Genomic DNA, 17840 nt, shown 5'->3' with positions numbered 1-17840 from the left:
TTAGCTACAAAACTCCTGAGGCCTTTAAAATAATCAAAGTTTATAGAGTGAAATCCAGACAAGTAAAGATAGTTCAATTAAAGATGGTTTAAAACTATTCATTTATTTATTTGCCAGATTTATATCCTGCCTTCCTTCCAGGAGTTCAAGGTGGCATACATATGTAACATTCCTTCCTCCACCTTCTTCCCTGCAACCACATCCCTGCTGAGAGAAAGTGACTAGTCCAGAGTCATCCAGTGAGCTTCTATGGCTGACGGTGGACTAGAATCTGTTATCCCCAATTCTAGTTCAACTGCTTAAGCACTACATCTTACTTGTTCTTTTATAGTGAGAAAAACATCTTTCAAGCCATCTTCTGAGCCAAGAAGATATGTAGCAATTTCTTACAAGAGAGTATTTTTATGCTTTTCTGACACTCTCTGTTGGGTACATTATAAAACCTAAGGTACAAAGAACTATGGCAGATTAAATTTTGTTCTGTTGGGATAGACTTTTCCTGCAAAGCAGGTTCAGATAATTTCTCTCCATGTATGATCATCATGCTACATGGTTCATTTAAATCTCTGACATTTAACTAGCATGCTTCAAAGCTCTTTTCTAAGAGAGATACTTCTTAATGGACTCTCCTTCTCTGGATGTGTCCAAGTGGAAACCAGACAGCCATCTGCTGGACATGCTTTAATTTATATTTCTGCAGTAAACAGATGGTTGGACTCAGTGGCTTAAATCAGTGGCTGGGAATTCTGGGAGTTGAAGTCCACACATCTTCAAGTTGCCAAGGTTGAGAAGCAACGATATACAGTACAGTATAGCCCACATATAGTAATGCGAGATATTTAACCAGCTTATAATTAAATGGCAGTGACAGAAAAGAATAGCATCTATGTCAATTGTTTTTGTTGCTGAATATGTAAACACAGAATAGTTATTTTCTGTTTCCATGGGTGGCAGAAGTTACTTTAGGAATTGATCTCACATGGGAGATATTAATTAAATCCCTGCTGGTTGTAGACAAACTTAATATTAATGGTGTTCTTCTGCCACCTTCAGTAGGAAACAGTCTTTAGTTGAAGAAACAACTTTCTATCCATCACAGTGGTTAAAATCACTACAATATTTGGTTTTGCAAACTTTGAAACATTGTCTAAGGAAGGAATATATCTTCCAAATGTTTGTCATTCATCTGAGACATGACATTACATTTGGATAATTTTCAACATAATTTTCAAAATCATACATCAGTGCACAACATGGAATAAGCTAGTATTGTGAAGAAAATAGATCAAGAACTCCAGATAGGATTTTTTGACACCCCCACCCTTTTTTTTTTTTAATAAAGACAACAAAAATGACTCCCCCATTCAAAGTTATGCTGCTGAAATAAATAACGTTGAACTAACCAATTTGTGTAAGTGCTATTGAATTCTGACATTCAGAAAGAAATTCCTGGGCCCAGAATATTTTCAATCATTAACCAGTTTTCAGTTATGTAGAATATATATCTATAACATCTGGTCCTCAAATCTTTGCCTGCTATCTGTAGAAATGGCTACAACTTGTATCGATTTCTATTTCAAATAATGAAATGACATTCATGTTACTCCCCATGTCTTTTCCATTTTGATCACATCAAACATTACAATTTAGTAGCATTTTAGAAAAGTATCAGGTCTGCAACCAAAACCTTTGGGGATCTTATGTAGTGCTGCATCTTTATGAAACATACTATTGGAAACCCCAGAAACATAAGATTTTTTAAACTGCCCTCGCTGAATTTGTTTTAACACAAGAAATCCAAGAAAATTTGACAAGTGAGATGCAGCTTCCTACCAGGCTGGCTCACAATCACAGAATAATTCCAGACCCAGAAGTCTTCTTTTAGATGAGAAAACTTGTTTTCAAATACACAAAAAGCACCACTTACCCAATACAGCACATCTGTCCATCCTTCCATGGTTATACACTGGAACACAGTTAACATTGCATAACCAAAATTATCAAAGTTTGTTATGCCTCCATTTGGTCCAGGCCAGCCGCCCCTACATTCAGTGCCATTTAGGGGACACTGACGTCCACTCCCTGAGAATGCACAAGGTGCAGGTTCATCTTCAGCTAATATTTCTAAAAGTGAATCAAAAACATTTCATGCTGAGCAATCTTCAGCAACTGGCTTAGAAAAGACATAACAGTCAGAAAGAACATGCATTTGAATGAAGATTAAAAGCTTGATCTGGTTAGATCCTGAATACTGGTTTACATAAGCCATTCTTCAAAAAGCCTTACTCAGGTACATGTTGTCATCCATCTGAGGAGGTTTTTATGCAAACTAGGCTATACAGGGAGGTATATACAGCAATTCCCATGCTTGTGGAAGCTGAAGAAAAATTAAAATGTGGTAAACTATGTCAATATTGGACATTCTTCTGCATATTGGGTCTAACCCTGAGAACAACAGAACTCAGTAGTCATTCATTTTTACATCTGATGCTACAATCATGTGGTAATTTAATCCTGATATAAAATGGCCTTGAAGATACCTGTGATGGACTGGAATGGAGGAAGGGGGGTGAAAACGTTGCTCTCGTCTCCAGAGCAACGCTCTGGAGATAAGCGGAGAAAGCTGGCGCATCCCTAAACATTCCAGAAGATAGTAGAGACTTGTGCCTGGGAACTACTGGTCAGTCTGAGAAGATTCTGTAAATTAGCGCTAGCTAATAAACCTTGCTGATTGAACCTGCACTGTCTCCAGGAGTTCCTTGGGCTAGGCCTGACAATACCTATAGTTATACATAGATATATATACACACACATACAGGCACTTGTATATACACATAAATACATACATATATGGCATTATATAATGTGTCCTTACCAGACTACTCTCTAATAAAAATCAGGTAGAACAGTACTTTACAAAGGGTAGAAACAGCATTATATATTTAATTAATATGAAATATTATATCCCATCCTTCTGTTGCAGGTCATCCCTTTTTTATATTTATGTTTTATAAATATAAATTATATTTTATATTACTATGCCTATAGAAAAAAAATAGTATAGGGATTAACAATTACATATTTTCCTCAAAAAAATAAACAAAAGAGTTTTGACCTCTTTAATAAGAACAATAAAAATGTGCTTGATCTCAGAATCATACTTCCTATGGGTACTTTTTATTTAACTTTATATTGCTATATATTAATAATACCTAAATGTAAGCCAGCAGACTTCTGTTTTGAACATACAACCATTTCTTTGTGAAATGGTTAGAATTAACCATTAAGAATTAATTTTTAAGGAACTATATTCTTTATGAAAACCTAAAGACATAGAATCTGAAAGAATATTCTTTTTCAGAATACACTAACAGGAGATCCTTTATGATACCACTAGATTTCCTACCTCTATTAATCATCTAGTACTGATTTTTTACTTTTTGGCAGTAGGACTCAGCATCAGTCCTATGGTAGGATTTACTGTACACTCCTAGATCTGGAGACCATTTACTAATGGTTTTAATATTTTCCCATACTTTCTGTTCTCATGTAGGGGAACTTGAACTGATGATATTTACTGAATCTGTGAATGCCACATTGAATGATGCAGAAAGCCACAGATGTTTCCCATTCTTCTATGCAAGATATAATTCTGCCCCAAATATAAATATAAATCTGATTTTTCAGTAAAAAGCAATATGAAAATTAAAATGTAATCTGTTTTTGTTTGGTGAGGACTATTATAGCTTTCAACCAATGGTTTATAATGCAAGTTCAATTCCAGTTAAACATAACAATTTCTTTACTCACCTGAATCTTCAAAATAACATGATTTGTGCATTTTCCCAATAAAAAGTTCCAATCCTATAATAGCATAGATTATGATTACAAATAATACCAAAAGGGCAATATGGAGCAAGGGAACCATGGCTTTTATAATAGAATTCAGGACAACTTGTAAACCTGTAAGACAAAAAGCACTGGCTATATTGTTTTGGTTTTTTGTAATTACAATTATCAAATGCAAAAACACAAATAGGCATCAGCCCTAAACCCTCCCAACACCCCCCACACACACTTTTTTTAGCACAGCCTTTACAACCTGGTCCACTGCAGATCTATTGGACTTCATTTCTGATGATCTTGCAGTCAGCATGATTTTATTGGGGGTGGGAGGTTGCACAGATAAAATAGAAGCACCATGCACATACACAATACTTTAAGATGCATTTGAGCATAATACAAGCTTTTAAAAAATCTCATTTTGTTAAGGAAAGAAAAAGAGCTAACTCTTACTTGAACTGAGATTTGTACACATACAAAATTAGAGGTATCAGTCTGCTGCCAGTGAAAATTTTGCATCTTACTAAAAGGCTTTTTCTCCATTTATGGACTATCTCTGACAATTGCTTGATCTTCCATTGAAGTGATTTTCCTGAACCACACCAATTGCCATCATTTCCATGGCAACAGATTATGGTGTGATAAACATAGTATTATGACCTTGCGTATGGATGAAATATTAAAAGCAAAGAGATTAAAAGAACAGACGCTTCATTCAACCCGAAATATCCTCAAAGAGAGAGAGAGAGAGAAAGAAAACAAAACCAATGAATGCTACTGAAATATAAAGGATTACATGTAAATCCACCTGTTATTTTATTGAACTATGTGTTCCAGTAGCCTTCCTGCTTTTAATACACCCACTTTCATTAGCTAGAACCACAGTTTAATAGGCTACAAACTGTTTTTCTTACAAAACCTATTAGCATCTTAGAAACCTTTTTGGTAAAGGGGAATCTTCTAGGAAAATATCATGAAAGTGGATAAGTGATTTTGTATGACCAATGTGTTGGGCACAGCCTACGGTACAAGCTCCATTCAAGCACAACAAGCACTTCACTCATCAGCATACAATGGCTGGGTTCACAATCATATTCCACATTTCAAGGCCTTTTTTTGACTTTCACCTGAAACATTAGGTGAACCCAGTCACTGCTGACTACAAGACATGTTTTATTACTTTATTTCTGTGCTAACACAGCCATTATTGCTACATTCAATAAAGTATGTTTAAATAGATCATGGCTTATCAGAACATGTTGACACAGCGATGAGTATGTGCCATAGAATGCACCATGAAATCTTGGTGCTAAACTGTCAGTTACTCCACACCTGTTAACACAGAGCTGCTTGGCAAATAAATTATTTCTATAAGGCAGAATGTTTAAAAACTGATACCCAGAAGAATGACGGTATATGTTAGTCACATTATATGAAAACTGGAAACCAAATCAATCTGACTCATAGACTGGTGTAATTACCTTATTGACTTAATTTCTTGACAAGATCCCTGCAAAGGTTATTTCCTTCTGGAAATACTTTAGGGGGCAACTAGATCAGTCACCAAACAGTCACCAAAACTGGCAGCCATGCATCCAGTTCTCTTTAAAATTTAGTAGAATTTATCTATATCCTAATTTTATATACAGTAGTGCCAGCCAATGATGTGATATAATATTCTGATACTAGGACACAAGGTGAGTTCAGCTAGGCTCTGCAGAGGCAAACCATACATGCAACAATTGTATTAATTCATCTGGTTTTATTCTGTTTCTAGGCATTCAATTTTATTTTAGATAGTTAAGTCTAAGATGCTAAGATGCCTTGAGTCCTTATAGGTAGAAAGGTATCCACCACCTCAGCAGCAGTAATAACAATGCCTTTTTTAGGGGCAGACCAACACATGTGTATTAAAACAGTTATTTTACTACCTAATGTATAAATTATGGGTTAGGCCATGAAACACAATAATCTAAACTCTTTTGGCTGCTTTGTGGACTTGAAATAGGTCCTTATTCAATTTGAAATCTCAGATTAGTATATCTAAACAATCAGAGAGGAATTGGTGCTTACAACATGTCATCATGTTTTACCCTAGAGAGAAAAGGAGAAGGGGAAGATATTTCTAAGATGGCAGAAAAGCTTATCTGGGTAACATGCAGATGTTTTTGTTTGTGTTCCCATATATTAATTACTTGGTGACTTACTGGGCACTCCTGATACAAGCCGGAGGGGTCGCAGGACACGAAAGGCCCTCAGAGCTTTTACATCAAAACCACCTGGTTTGCCACCAGAATGGCTACCCCCTTCTGCTTCTTTGGTTAATTGTTCCAAAATTACACTAAACAATCTGGTGAACAAGAAATAAAAGATTATATATCATTGTTACTATAACATGAAGTAGTAAACTTTTTCATAAAGTAGGTTTAAATTTGGAGACCCTTTTAGCAACTTATATTGTACATGTATTATTTAAAACATAAAAGATAACCATTACAACATTAGAAAAGCATGCTTCATAGTTAAAGAGAGAGCTCAGAGTAGTTCATATGCTTCATCCTTAGAACCTCAGGGGCAAGGTATCTTTCAGGAGTCAGACACAAGACATCAAATTCAAACTCAGAGTTACTACCACTATCCAATTCTTTTCTTTATATTCAGACAGAAATGTGTTCATATCCAGATGTTACAGAGCTTTATGCACACTTTTATATTTAACTAATGCTCACCTCTTGTGATAACCAGTGGCCAGGATAGACTGCTAGAGATGCTGTTCAGTCATTACATTGGAATAGATATATTTTGCTGGAGGATAGTTCAAGTGATGTTTATCTTTTGGAATGGAGTTTCCACACAAAAGAATAATTCAAGCGAAATTACTCAGAATGCGGCACAATATTTTGAATTTTAAATTTTTGCAAACTATTAATTGGTGAGAGTCACAAATGTAATTTGTTTCTTATTATCTCCCCTTTTTCTGCCACTCTTAACCCACATTAACACTCTGAAAACAAAAGTGGGACTTACTAATCAGTCTGACACAGTATTCCAAGACAATGTTGCTGAAATTATTTCTACCAAACAGAAATCACATTGTACTTTTCCTGAGTCTTCCCCTATGTCTTTAAATTATCAGAGGCAGCTTTAATAATTTCTGTTTTATTTTTCTGGTCAAATCTATATTTTTCATATTTTCCTATGTCAAAATTGTACATAAGAGCCCTACGTTCATCTCATATACTATGTATTTTCTTTGGAGTGGAGGAACTTGTCTTGTGCTACATTTCATACCATAGAATATACATATGTGGCTTTCTACACAAATATTATTTCTGTAAAAGAAAAACATATCATATAAAATAATCCTAAGAATGTGTTTATATAAATCTTACTGAAGGATGTAGTGATATAAAATTCAATGATGTCCTCTTAAAGAACAATGGGAACATATTCAAGTGATTAGATTTCCTATCTGGAAAATCACTGCAAAGCAATGAAGTATTTGACAGCACTAAAATCTCATAAAGCTGAAGAGAAGGATAATTATAGATTCCCTGCTTGAATGTTACAGCATGTATATAAAGTAAAAACATTTTCAGCATGTTAACTTCTTAGAAAATTTAAAAATTGGACTTACCCTACTATAACTATTACAAAATCCAGTAAATTCCATCCATTTCTAACATATGCATTGGGATGTAATAATAATCCATATGCTACAATCTTCAAAAATGTTTCAATTGTAAAAATAATCAGGAAGGCATATTCTACTTTTTCCTGTAACACACACATTAAAAAAAAAATGAACAAGCCAGTCATTAATAAACTGAGCACTGAATCTACTTATAGAATACATTAATGAGTTGTCTCTTCTAGTGCTTGAGTGTCAAGCAGTCATTAATAAAATTAGCTTTTCCTTAGCTTTCAGAGAACCAGTCAGGCTCAGACACCACAAGCATATGCACAGTATCTGAGTAAATTTCAAGTAAATGCTTAATCCCTTTTAAACTAGTGAAATTGCACACAGACTTCAGTGAGTGATTCCAGACAAATCGCTCCTTAAATCACAATATAATGTGGAGTTATTCCATCTTTCCATTCCTTAAACAGAAGAGGGAGAAATGGGTTGTTTATAAATATAAAACAATCTAAAATGAGTTAGAGTGAAGCGTAATAAAGATTTTAATTATAAGCATCCTGATATTCCTTTAGAATTGTACCACTGTTAATGCAAATTGTTTTCCCTATAATCTAATGACATATTGAAGGATCAATTGTATATTACAATCTTCCCCAACCAGATGCTCTCCAGGCGTGTTGGACTTCAATTCTTACCATCCTCTGTAAGTACTGGTATGTAATCAGAAAGACATCAATCAGAGATCCTCAGACTGACATTAAGTTGTGTTAAACTTTCTCCAGCTCATCAGCTTGGAGCCAGAAAAGCCATCACCTAATATTAAAGCATAATTTGCTGATTGCAAGTAATGCATCCAGCATAATCTTGAGAAATGACATCATATCAGCATTGCACCACTCTCATGAAAGTTCCGTAAACTAATATTTACAACTGCACAGTTATTTAGAATTTATATGTAAGCTTTCTTTCATTTCATTTAAACAGTTCTGGGTGAGAGTAGGAATTGGGAAAAATCCATTTATTTTTACTGCTTTCTAACTGGCCAAGAAGATGGGAAAGGATGTTAACACAGTACATGTAACTGAAACTGGAAAATAGTAGGAGAGTGCTACTGATGAGTTTAGAAAAGAGAAAGAAATAAGAAGAAACCCAGATGAAGGGTGTGCAGAAAACCCACGGGCTGTAAGAAGCTGAACTGAAAGTTAAAAGGCTGTTCTTCTGAAGGATTGGGATGAGCTGCAACAGGGTTGCTGGGTTTTTGCAAAGCCTTGGCTGCACATTAAGAAAATACCCCTACATTAAAGTTTAAATGGAAATATTTTCTTATGTTATCTCCACATCCAAACTACTATTATGGTCAACTGTAAAAATGGGTTTAATTTTTTTCATATAACTACCAACATAATGTTAATTTACTCCTTTTTTAAAAAAATGTTCAGTAACATTTCAATTTTTTGAGATGCCTGATGCCTTCATTTTCCTCCCATACTAAGAATGTGCAAAACATTTTATACACAGATTGTATATAACACACGTAGAATAGCCATTTCGGAGTGGTTGAGTTCAGACTGAAACTCACATGATTTGAGTCCTGAAACATTCTGTTCTATCAAGGCACCGAACTGAAAAGGGTGTTCCACCAAAAGTGTTTCAAAGAGGAGAAAGTGGGAAAAAGGCAAGGCCATTAGAGGTGGTATGGGGGGATAGGATAGGATAGGATAGGATTTAGAACATCAACAGGAAGGACTTGGAAACCAGTAGGATAGTTTTGACCAACTTGCCCTATAAAACCACATCATAATTTGTCTCAGCTGAAATCTGGAACAAACACAATGTAATGAGATTCTGTTCAGGCAAACCACAACCTACTCAAAACAGTTCAACCAAACTTCCAAGCCATAATTTATTTATTTATTTATGGTGTGAAACAAAACACATTTTCTTTTCTATGCACATCTCTATCCCATACCAAATTGACTTTCGGCATTCTTATAGTGATGGACCACCAAAATTGGCTCTTTGCATGGTTTAGAATCAATACCATACTTCTTACATTGTTGTCTGTTTGGCAACTGAGCTGATTTATTTCAGACTCCACCACAGTGTAACCCAAGCTGGAAAAAAGCAGTATTTCTGTTTGCAGCAATGAAGCTCTGTAGAATTTATGGCTGATGTGTTTTCCATTTATCAGGAATTTTTCCTTCCCCCCTCTTCCACCTCCCAGACTTCAGCTGACCATATATTCACTTCTCAGGTTCTTGGGGACTGGAAAGTATAATGTGGAAGTGTGCTTAGCTCGGTCACTCAGACAATTATAGAGTTAAAAAGGCTGTTAGACAAATAAAAGTAGAGGAAAAGAGGTGTTAATATTATGACAGTAGTGAAAACCATACGAAGAATAGTCAGTTGGTTTGCTTGCTTTGGCTCCACATCCTGTAAACTGTATAGGGACGTCAAATGAGTGTGCAGATATCAAACTTCAAATAATGGCTGTGTTTGCACAACATGTTGAACATGGCTGATGAATTAATATTTTTTCTTGGTTCTCACAGGATATATTGAACAATAAACTAATCAAGGTGGTGTCGTTCATATAATACAACAAAAAAGAAGCAAGATTAAAACTAACTAGGTTTGTCATGTTCTGTGAATGGGGCAGGTACATTTTTACTGACCCAGTTGGGTTATAGGAATCCAGACCATAAGTCACTGGTTTGAAAAAAAACATATAATCACAACCCTATTTTAAAAATGGTCTCATTATGCTTATACAGTATGTGTCTTTCCTTTAAAAAAAAAACACTAAACATTTTCCTAATATTTTTACATTTCAGTAAGACAAAAATCTTACTGATGATTGATTTTTTGGTATTTTTTGCATTGTAATGATTTATTTCATGTATTAAGGCATTGGGAAGATTAGACTGGGTTAGGATTCATGCTCAGGCTTTCTAGTTTGTTTTGATTTTGGTTTACTCTTGCTTTGTTACCTGTCCTGTTTATTTTGTCCTTCTCTAGAGATATGAATGAGGAGAAATCCTTAGAGGACAGCCTCTATAAAGGCAATGAGCAGAAGGAAAAATGGTGGAGGCAGATTACTGGAGAAGGGAATGTTCACTTTGCCTACCGCTGGTCCCACAGCTTTTTTTGATGGCAATCCCTCACTGCAGATTAAAGATAAGGTCTCAAGATAAGCTTGATTCCTGCTGACTTCATTGTCACATATCCATGTCATTTTCTAGGGCAAATATAGAAGTGATTTATTACTGACTTCTGAGATTTTTTTTTAAACTTTTCGATTTAGCTTCCATCAAAAGATTAATCAGACCCAATCCTGAGGTGGCTCCAGGCCCAGAAAGGTTAGTCTTGTTTGTTACTGATCAAAACAGAGGGTATGTTGGTCTACTGCCCACCTTGCTGCTCAGATAGACTCCCTGTGCTCCAGTAAGACTTTAACAGCTGCCAGAGCAGCCATGAAGCTGTCCCAAATGATATTGGGTTCCACAACTTACTAACTTTATTCTACTCTTAACACAATTCTGAACATCTTTTTATTGCTGACATGACCCAGTGGACTCACTGCCTCTCCACTCTGGCACTATGAAGCGGCAAGGATTACAACTCAAAGAATGATGGAGGAAATCTGAGGCAACTCCTACTGGATAGTAGCTAGAGCTATGGTTTTGATAATCTCAAATAAAATGTACATTTCTGTCATAATTCCTTTGGCAGACAATGATCTAGCAGAACTATTCCAGGTTCTGAAATATTCATTATATCAAGAACCAGTGAAAATTGAGGAAGTCAGCTTGCTTGTCTGCTATCAAACTTCTGCCAGATGTTTTGTAGATGAAGTTGCATGCATCTACCCTGTCTGGGATTCCCTGATTATACCAATTTATCTAGCTATAATGAATATGTTTCACATTATCCAGTCCTGGGAGCATGAAATCAATCATGTGTACAATTGTTTTTTGCCCCTCCTGGCAGATTAAGGCAGCCTCTGTAAATCTGGTAAAGTAATCCATCCTCAGACTGATGTATATGATTGTAGCTAGAATCTCCAATTTGAATTCTGCTTACTGAAGCTAGTGGAGTTGAGTGTAAAGCACATAATCATAGCCAGATCCCTGGGTTAGTAGTAAGAAGACCAAGAGCACACACTAGACAGAGACAAAAATTGAGGTATGCAAGCGGTGGTGTGCTGCTAAATCCTTAAAAACTGCTGCTATGTGGCACCGCTGGCTGCAGAACAGCTGATTGGCATGCTATGCATGGAAGTTCACCTCTGCTGTCAACCACCTCACAAAATTCCAGAAAATTTAACAATCAGCTTTTGCAAGCCAGTGCAAGCCAGCTCCATCACGCCACTGCATGCAAGTGAATTGCTAGAATGTGAGTGCAGAGAAAAGGGTTATAGGAGTGGTGATGTTTCAAAGAAGCAATTATTTGAAGCCTCGTTTGTCTGATATAACAAACACCCTGCACAAACTGAAGCATGAAAAATAAGATATGCAAAACAAAGGAAGTTTGGGTGGGCTGACTCTATCAAATATTATCACAAAAGTACTATCTATAGGTCATGTTAGCCTGTTTCAGTAGGACCCTTATATTTGAGAAAGAGGCAACTAATTGTAAGGTTTGAATCAGTTCTCAATTCCTTTCAGACAAAATTTAAAGTATTGGTGAAAACTTTTAAAGCCTTAAAGGAATCCTAGATCACTAATATTTTGTTGGCCTGTTATATTTTCTTTCTATCATATTCCTTCACCAATGTGAACAATATACATTGTTCGGAGCACTTGTGTACATGATATTTTCAAACAGTACTTTTCAGAGTAGATGCAGCTATCATAAATGACACAAATATGCATGGACACAACTAGACCAACATGTTTCTTGCAAAAGACAAAATGTAATTAAAATATAAACTATTTTGGGGGTTACCAAAATAATCTCTATTGTACACAACACTAGCAAGCAGTATACATTGTAAGAGATCCTGACCAGATAGCTAAATATACCTGAGAAAATCATGGGGGGAAAAAAGCACCATTTTTTTACGACCCCATACCCAGTTTCTTGCATCAGTCCAAGAATGTTACTAATCTAATTCCATAGAGAAACTGTTGTAATGCCAATCTCAAAAAACTGTCAGAAGATATTAGAACTTCATTTTCATAGTAAAGGAATGGGTTTGGTTCCTTCTTACAAGCAAATCAGCTTAGCAGAAATTAAATTCTCAGTAAGAAATCTTTATTTCCCAGGCAGATGGTATATATTAATCATCATTTATCTATGTATTTCCAAAATCATCAGTGAAAATATGCAAAGCTGTTGTTACATGAAATAAGCACTGAAAGTATGTTAAGATGCTTTCACAAAAAATGGTTTTGAAATAAAATATGCATAGTTTGCAAAAGTCTTTCTCTCCTCTCCTGCATATATTTGCTGCATGGACATCTTAGAGCAGTACTAATTTGCCTTTTAAAAAAAGATCAATCCATTGCATAAACAGAATACTAATTTTGAAAATCCACAAATGATGATGGGGAAATCTTCTGAGATATGAAGCATCTTTATGAGACAATTCAAGACAATAAGGAAGAAAATGGCTAACAAAACTTTCTTATGCTAATTGATGCAAAACAAATTGCAAGTGATATAATGCAGAGGAAGGTTTTATTATTAGGATTGCTTTTAAAAAAGTACGATGCTTTTGAAATCAGACCAGTGTGTTTTTGGCATTTCACAATCCATTCCATCCATCTGCAGGTTCATCGTTCAACCTCAGTGTGCAGGTGTGCTGAATGTATAGCTAAGGTTGTGCTTTTTCCCTTAGAAAATACTTTTTCCCTTGGTTTGGATAAGTTTACTGCTATATGCTGTTATGTACATTATAACCACTTTTATACTTTATACAGTAAAAGCAGTTTGACATTGGAACCAATAACCTAGAGAGGTAGTGGGTTCTCCTTCACCAGATGTCTTCAAGAAGAGACTGAACAGATGTGAGAGGTTGTGAGGAGGCTGGGAAATGGAAGGGACAAAGATATCAACAATCAAGTGACAGTGATCAAGTTACAAATACATACATCAATTCAGAAGATTTTAAAAGTTAAGGTACAACTGAAACCAGAGACTTAGCACAGGTAAAAAGTACTCTAGGAATAAGCATTTCAAAGCATTCAAAGAGACTTCCTTAATTAACTTATTATGAATGAAGGTGGGAAATTCCTATTACACTTTCCAAGACTCCAGACTAACATTAAAACTACCTCACTGAAATTTGTATAGTTCTTGTTTCTTGATATTACTTAACTTTGGAGGGATGAGGGGGTGACCAATTACCATCAACTGAAGATGCTTTAATTTGGATTTCTATACTAAGTGGAGGGTTGGATTTGAGGATTTAAAAGGTCCCAGTTCTTTAATTCTATGTACTGAATTTTATAGGCACCAAAGCACCTTGCTTGCTGACTATCTTCAAATCAGGACTATACTCCTACACCACTGCTGTCTTCACAGTGCCATCAAGTAAAACTCTTTGGAGTGGGGAATCAAGTAAAAGAACTAACCTCTTAACAAAAAGCTTAGTTAAAATTTTAGATTTCAGAAAGGCCAGTTTTATAAACTAAGAGAAATAGTAAGGAACGTGTTGTGGGAATAAAAGTTTAAGGCAAAGGGGTTGTAGCTAGCTGGAAATTCTTGAAAGGAAAATTAAGGATAGAACTGTTTGGACCATATTATACTAATGAGGAAGAAAACTAGGAGACATCTAAAGGAGCCAATGTGGTTGAACAGACAATTTGTGAAGGAACTCAGACTAAAATAGAAAGGAAGACAAACAGAAAATAAGGTAAGGCTAGTAAGAAAAGGAAAATTCAGGAAGAACAGCTTTTTCAAACATGTCAACAGCAAGAGGAAGATAAAGGAGGTGGAGGTCTCACTGTTTACTCCAAATGGAGAAATCTTGACAGATGACCAAGAAAAAGCAGAGAAACTCAACTCCTCTCTCTCTACATCAAAAAGGTGCTTTAAGTATCAGAAACTAGGAACACAACAAGGGAGGGTGCAGGTCAGGAAGAATGTGATAAAGGGTATTCTAGCTAATTTTAATGTCTCCAAGCCTCTAGGCCCTGATGAAATACACTCTAGAATCCTGAAGGAATGGTGTGAGAACCCTTAGGAACTCACTCAATTCCCTCTGAAGAGTCTTGAACTGGGGAGGTACCAGAGGACTGGAGAGGAGAAAATGTGGTCCCCCTTTTCAAGAAAGGAAAAAATGAGGATTTCAGAATTATTGACCAGTGAGCCTAATATCAATACCTTGCAAGATATTACAGCAAGTAATACAGCTTTTTGGGAGCTTTTTGAAGACAATGCCCCAATTGCTCAGCATAGCCTTTTCAAAAATAAGTCATGTGAGACAAACCTCATCTCCTTCTTTGACAAAGTAACTATCTAGCAGACAAGGGAAATGCTGTGGACATAATTTATCTCAATTTCAGCAACGCTTTTGACAAGGTTTCACAGAACAGTCTCACTGACAAGCTGTTCAAATGTGTGTAGAGAGTAAGGAAGATCACCTTGACCAAGATATGCAGGAACTGTTGCCTATGCAAAAGGGGCTGAAGCATTTTTTAAGTCCAGAACTATGAAATAACATTTGGAAGCAGCTCAGGCAGATACCTCCTAATTCACTGAACTATAAGAAGGAGGAAAAGTTACACCATAATGAGACTTAAAAGAATCTGTTACTATAGCCAGTCTTAATAAAAGTAGCTTTAGCCTTCTTGTGGAGTTGATTTCCTGGTCTGGTCTACCTAGTGGGGCTGATAATGTGGTTGAGATGGCACTATATTTAAGTGGTCCAGAACTGTCTGGCTAACTGAACTCAGAAAGTCAGCATTAATGAACCTACATTAATCAGTAACCAGTGGCGTCCTGTAGGAATCTGTCTTGGGGCCAGTATTATTCAAGATTTTATTAATGTCTGGATAATGGGACTGAAGGTGCTTATCAAATTTGCAGATTACATACAATTGGGAGGTTTGGCCAACACCCAGGATGACAATATGAGACTGCAATTTAATCTGGACAGGTTAGAAGTCTAGGCTGAGAAGAACAAGATGTCCTTCTACAGGGAGAAATGTAACATATTATATCTAGGGAGGAAAAAATATAGGGCAGATATACAAGATGTGGGATTCATGGCTTGGAAGTCCTACATTGGAGAATTACTTGGGTGTAGACACTGACAAGCTGAACATAAGTGAGCAGTGTAAGTCAGCTGCTAGGAGGGCTTATACCCCCTCTGGGCTGCATTAGAAGAAGCACTGCATCAAAGGCATGTGAAGTCTTTATTCCCTCTACCCTGCACTGGTGAGATCACACATGGAGTTCTGTGTACAAGTTTGGACAAATTGCAGCTACCTAAATTTAATTTAAAAATAAAGATTTTTTCCTGATAGAACAGTGGAACAGCCTATCTATGGAGGTTGTGGGTTCTCCATTTCTGAAGATTTTTAACAGAAGGTTGCACAGACATTCTTATGGTTTGATTTTCTTGTACACTGCAGGGGATGGAACTAGATCATCCTTTGGTCACTTCCAGCTCCACAGTTCTATGATTCTACAAATGTGCTATAAGTAGTACATTTTACAGATAAAATAATTCATATCTATTTCAATTTGGACTATACTTTTTAAAACAAGATTTTAAACACAGGATACTATGGTGCCACTTGGTCAAATCCCTCCCATTATCTCTTATACTACAGGACAGTGAGGATGTGGCACAATCAAATTAAATGAGGGCCAAGATTCTCTCTGGACCAAGACTTAGCCATAAATAATGTGGTTCAAAGCACAAAGTTTAGTATCTACCTCTGTCTAAAGGCTCTAAGGGATAACACTTAGGGAATTGATCATGCAACACTAGATATGCCGCCAAGTTTACTCTCAGGGGATTTGATTTACCTGCTCACTTATAGAAACAGTATGAAGATGTGAAGTAACAGAATGAAAACAATGTTGAGGTTTGTCTATATGATTTGAGACCTGTTTATCTAGTCCATTTAGTACATGGGCAGAAATTCCAGAGTGTTATAGCCATATGCCAGTTTGGGTTATTCACAGCTCTCTCTCTTTCCCCCGGACATTCCATCATTCACTTACACAACCCATGCCTACAAGAGATAACAAATCTGTTGTTTTTCATACTGTGATATATGAAACAACATGTTCATAGCTGGCGGGTGCTTTTGCATTCTCATAAATCACATCAAGGGTAGCCTTTGTTGGACAGGTTTGTTCCACGTTTCAAAAAGATGAAACTGCTGGCCTGCCGATCTTAACATCTCATACAGGGTCTAACCAGGGAAAGTCAGTTTCATCTTTGCATTTTTATTTGTCAATTAATTCAAACACACCAAATATATTAATTGTAATTGTTTCATTCCTATTGCATTTCAAAATGAAAATCCTCCAAGTTATTTTTTCTTGACAGGTCAGTGTAACAAAACATTCAAATAAGAATGATGGTATACTAATATTGGTAAATATTTTCTGCATACAATCCAAAGCAAATGTCAGATTTTTAAAAAGTGTTCAGCTAAAAAGGAAAAGAGATTAAAAAATCAAAGATTTTAATTAGACGAAGAAAAAGGAATGGCATGAAGGTCATACATAGGTCTTTCTTAGATTGGTGCCCCAAACTGTGCTATAATAAAAACCATACTTAAGGCCTAGTAAAAAAAATTAATTTGAGCACCATGGCCAAGCCACAATAATTATGGCATACAATTAGGTTACTGTTTTAAAAGTTCAAAACATTAAGCATCCTTATTTAAACCTGTATTTTATACATACCCGGTGCTTAATTCCTATTTTGCATTTGTCTTTTTGCAAAAGAAAAATGTGGTCCAACCTATCAGGAGCTAAAATAGATTTAAACATTGATGAAAGATTACTTAACTGAATTTAAGTCTTAAGGATCGGATGGAGTACATGCCAGGGTGCCAGTGGAACTGGAGGATGTGATCTCTGAACCCTTGATTATGATCTCTGAGAACTTCTAGAGTACAGGGAAAGCATACTGAGTTTGGAGAAGTGCTAATGTTGTGATCATCTTTAAAAAAGAGAAAGTGGACCCCGGAAACTACAGATTGGTCAGTTTGACATCAATACCTGGGAAAATCTTAGAAAAGATAATCAAGCACTGGGTTTGTAACCACTTAGAAAGGAACAAGATTATTACTAGAACCCATCATGGCTTGTTAAAAACAGGTCATATCAGACAAATCTTATTGTTCTTTTTAACAAAGTGATTAGATTAGTAGACTAAGAAATGCTG

General features: G+C 36.0%; 1 protein-coding gene across 1 annotated transcript in view; it reads right to left on the bottom strand.

The window, feature by feature from the left end:
- Positions 1-17840, bottom strand: part of CACNA1D (calcium voltage-gated channel subunit alpha1 D) — a 242030-nt gene that overhangs the window by 137282 nt on the left and 86908 nt on the right. Inside the window, 4 exon segments of the mRNA XM_088134184.1 lie at positions 1928-2115; positions 3796-3963; positions 6051-6193; positions 7481-7620. Coding sequence (XP_087990310.1) covers positions 1928-2115; positions 3796-3963; positions 6051-6193; positions 7481-7620 — 639 coding nt within the window.

This window comes from Python bivittatus, unplaced genomic scaffold (assembly GCF_059951505.1).
Source record: "Python bivittatus isolate LINGU-HERP-01145 unplaced genomic scaffold, Pbiv_v1 ctg000080_np1212, whole genome shotgun sequence".
In the NCBI taxonomy this organism is placed as follows: domain Eukaryota; kingdom Metazoa; phylum Chordata; class Lepidosauria; order Squamata; family Pythonidae; genus Python; species Python bivittatus.
This window is presented reverse-complemented; position numbering and strand designations above follow the sequence as displayed.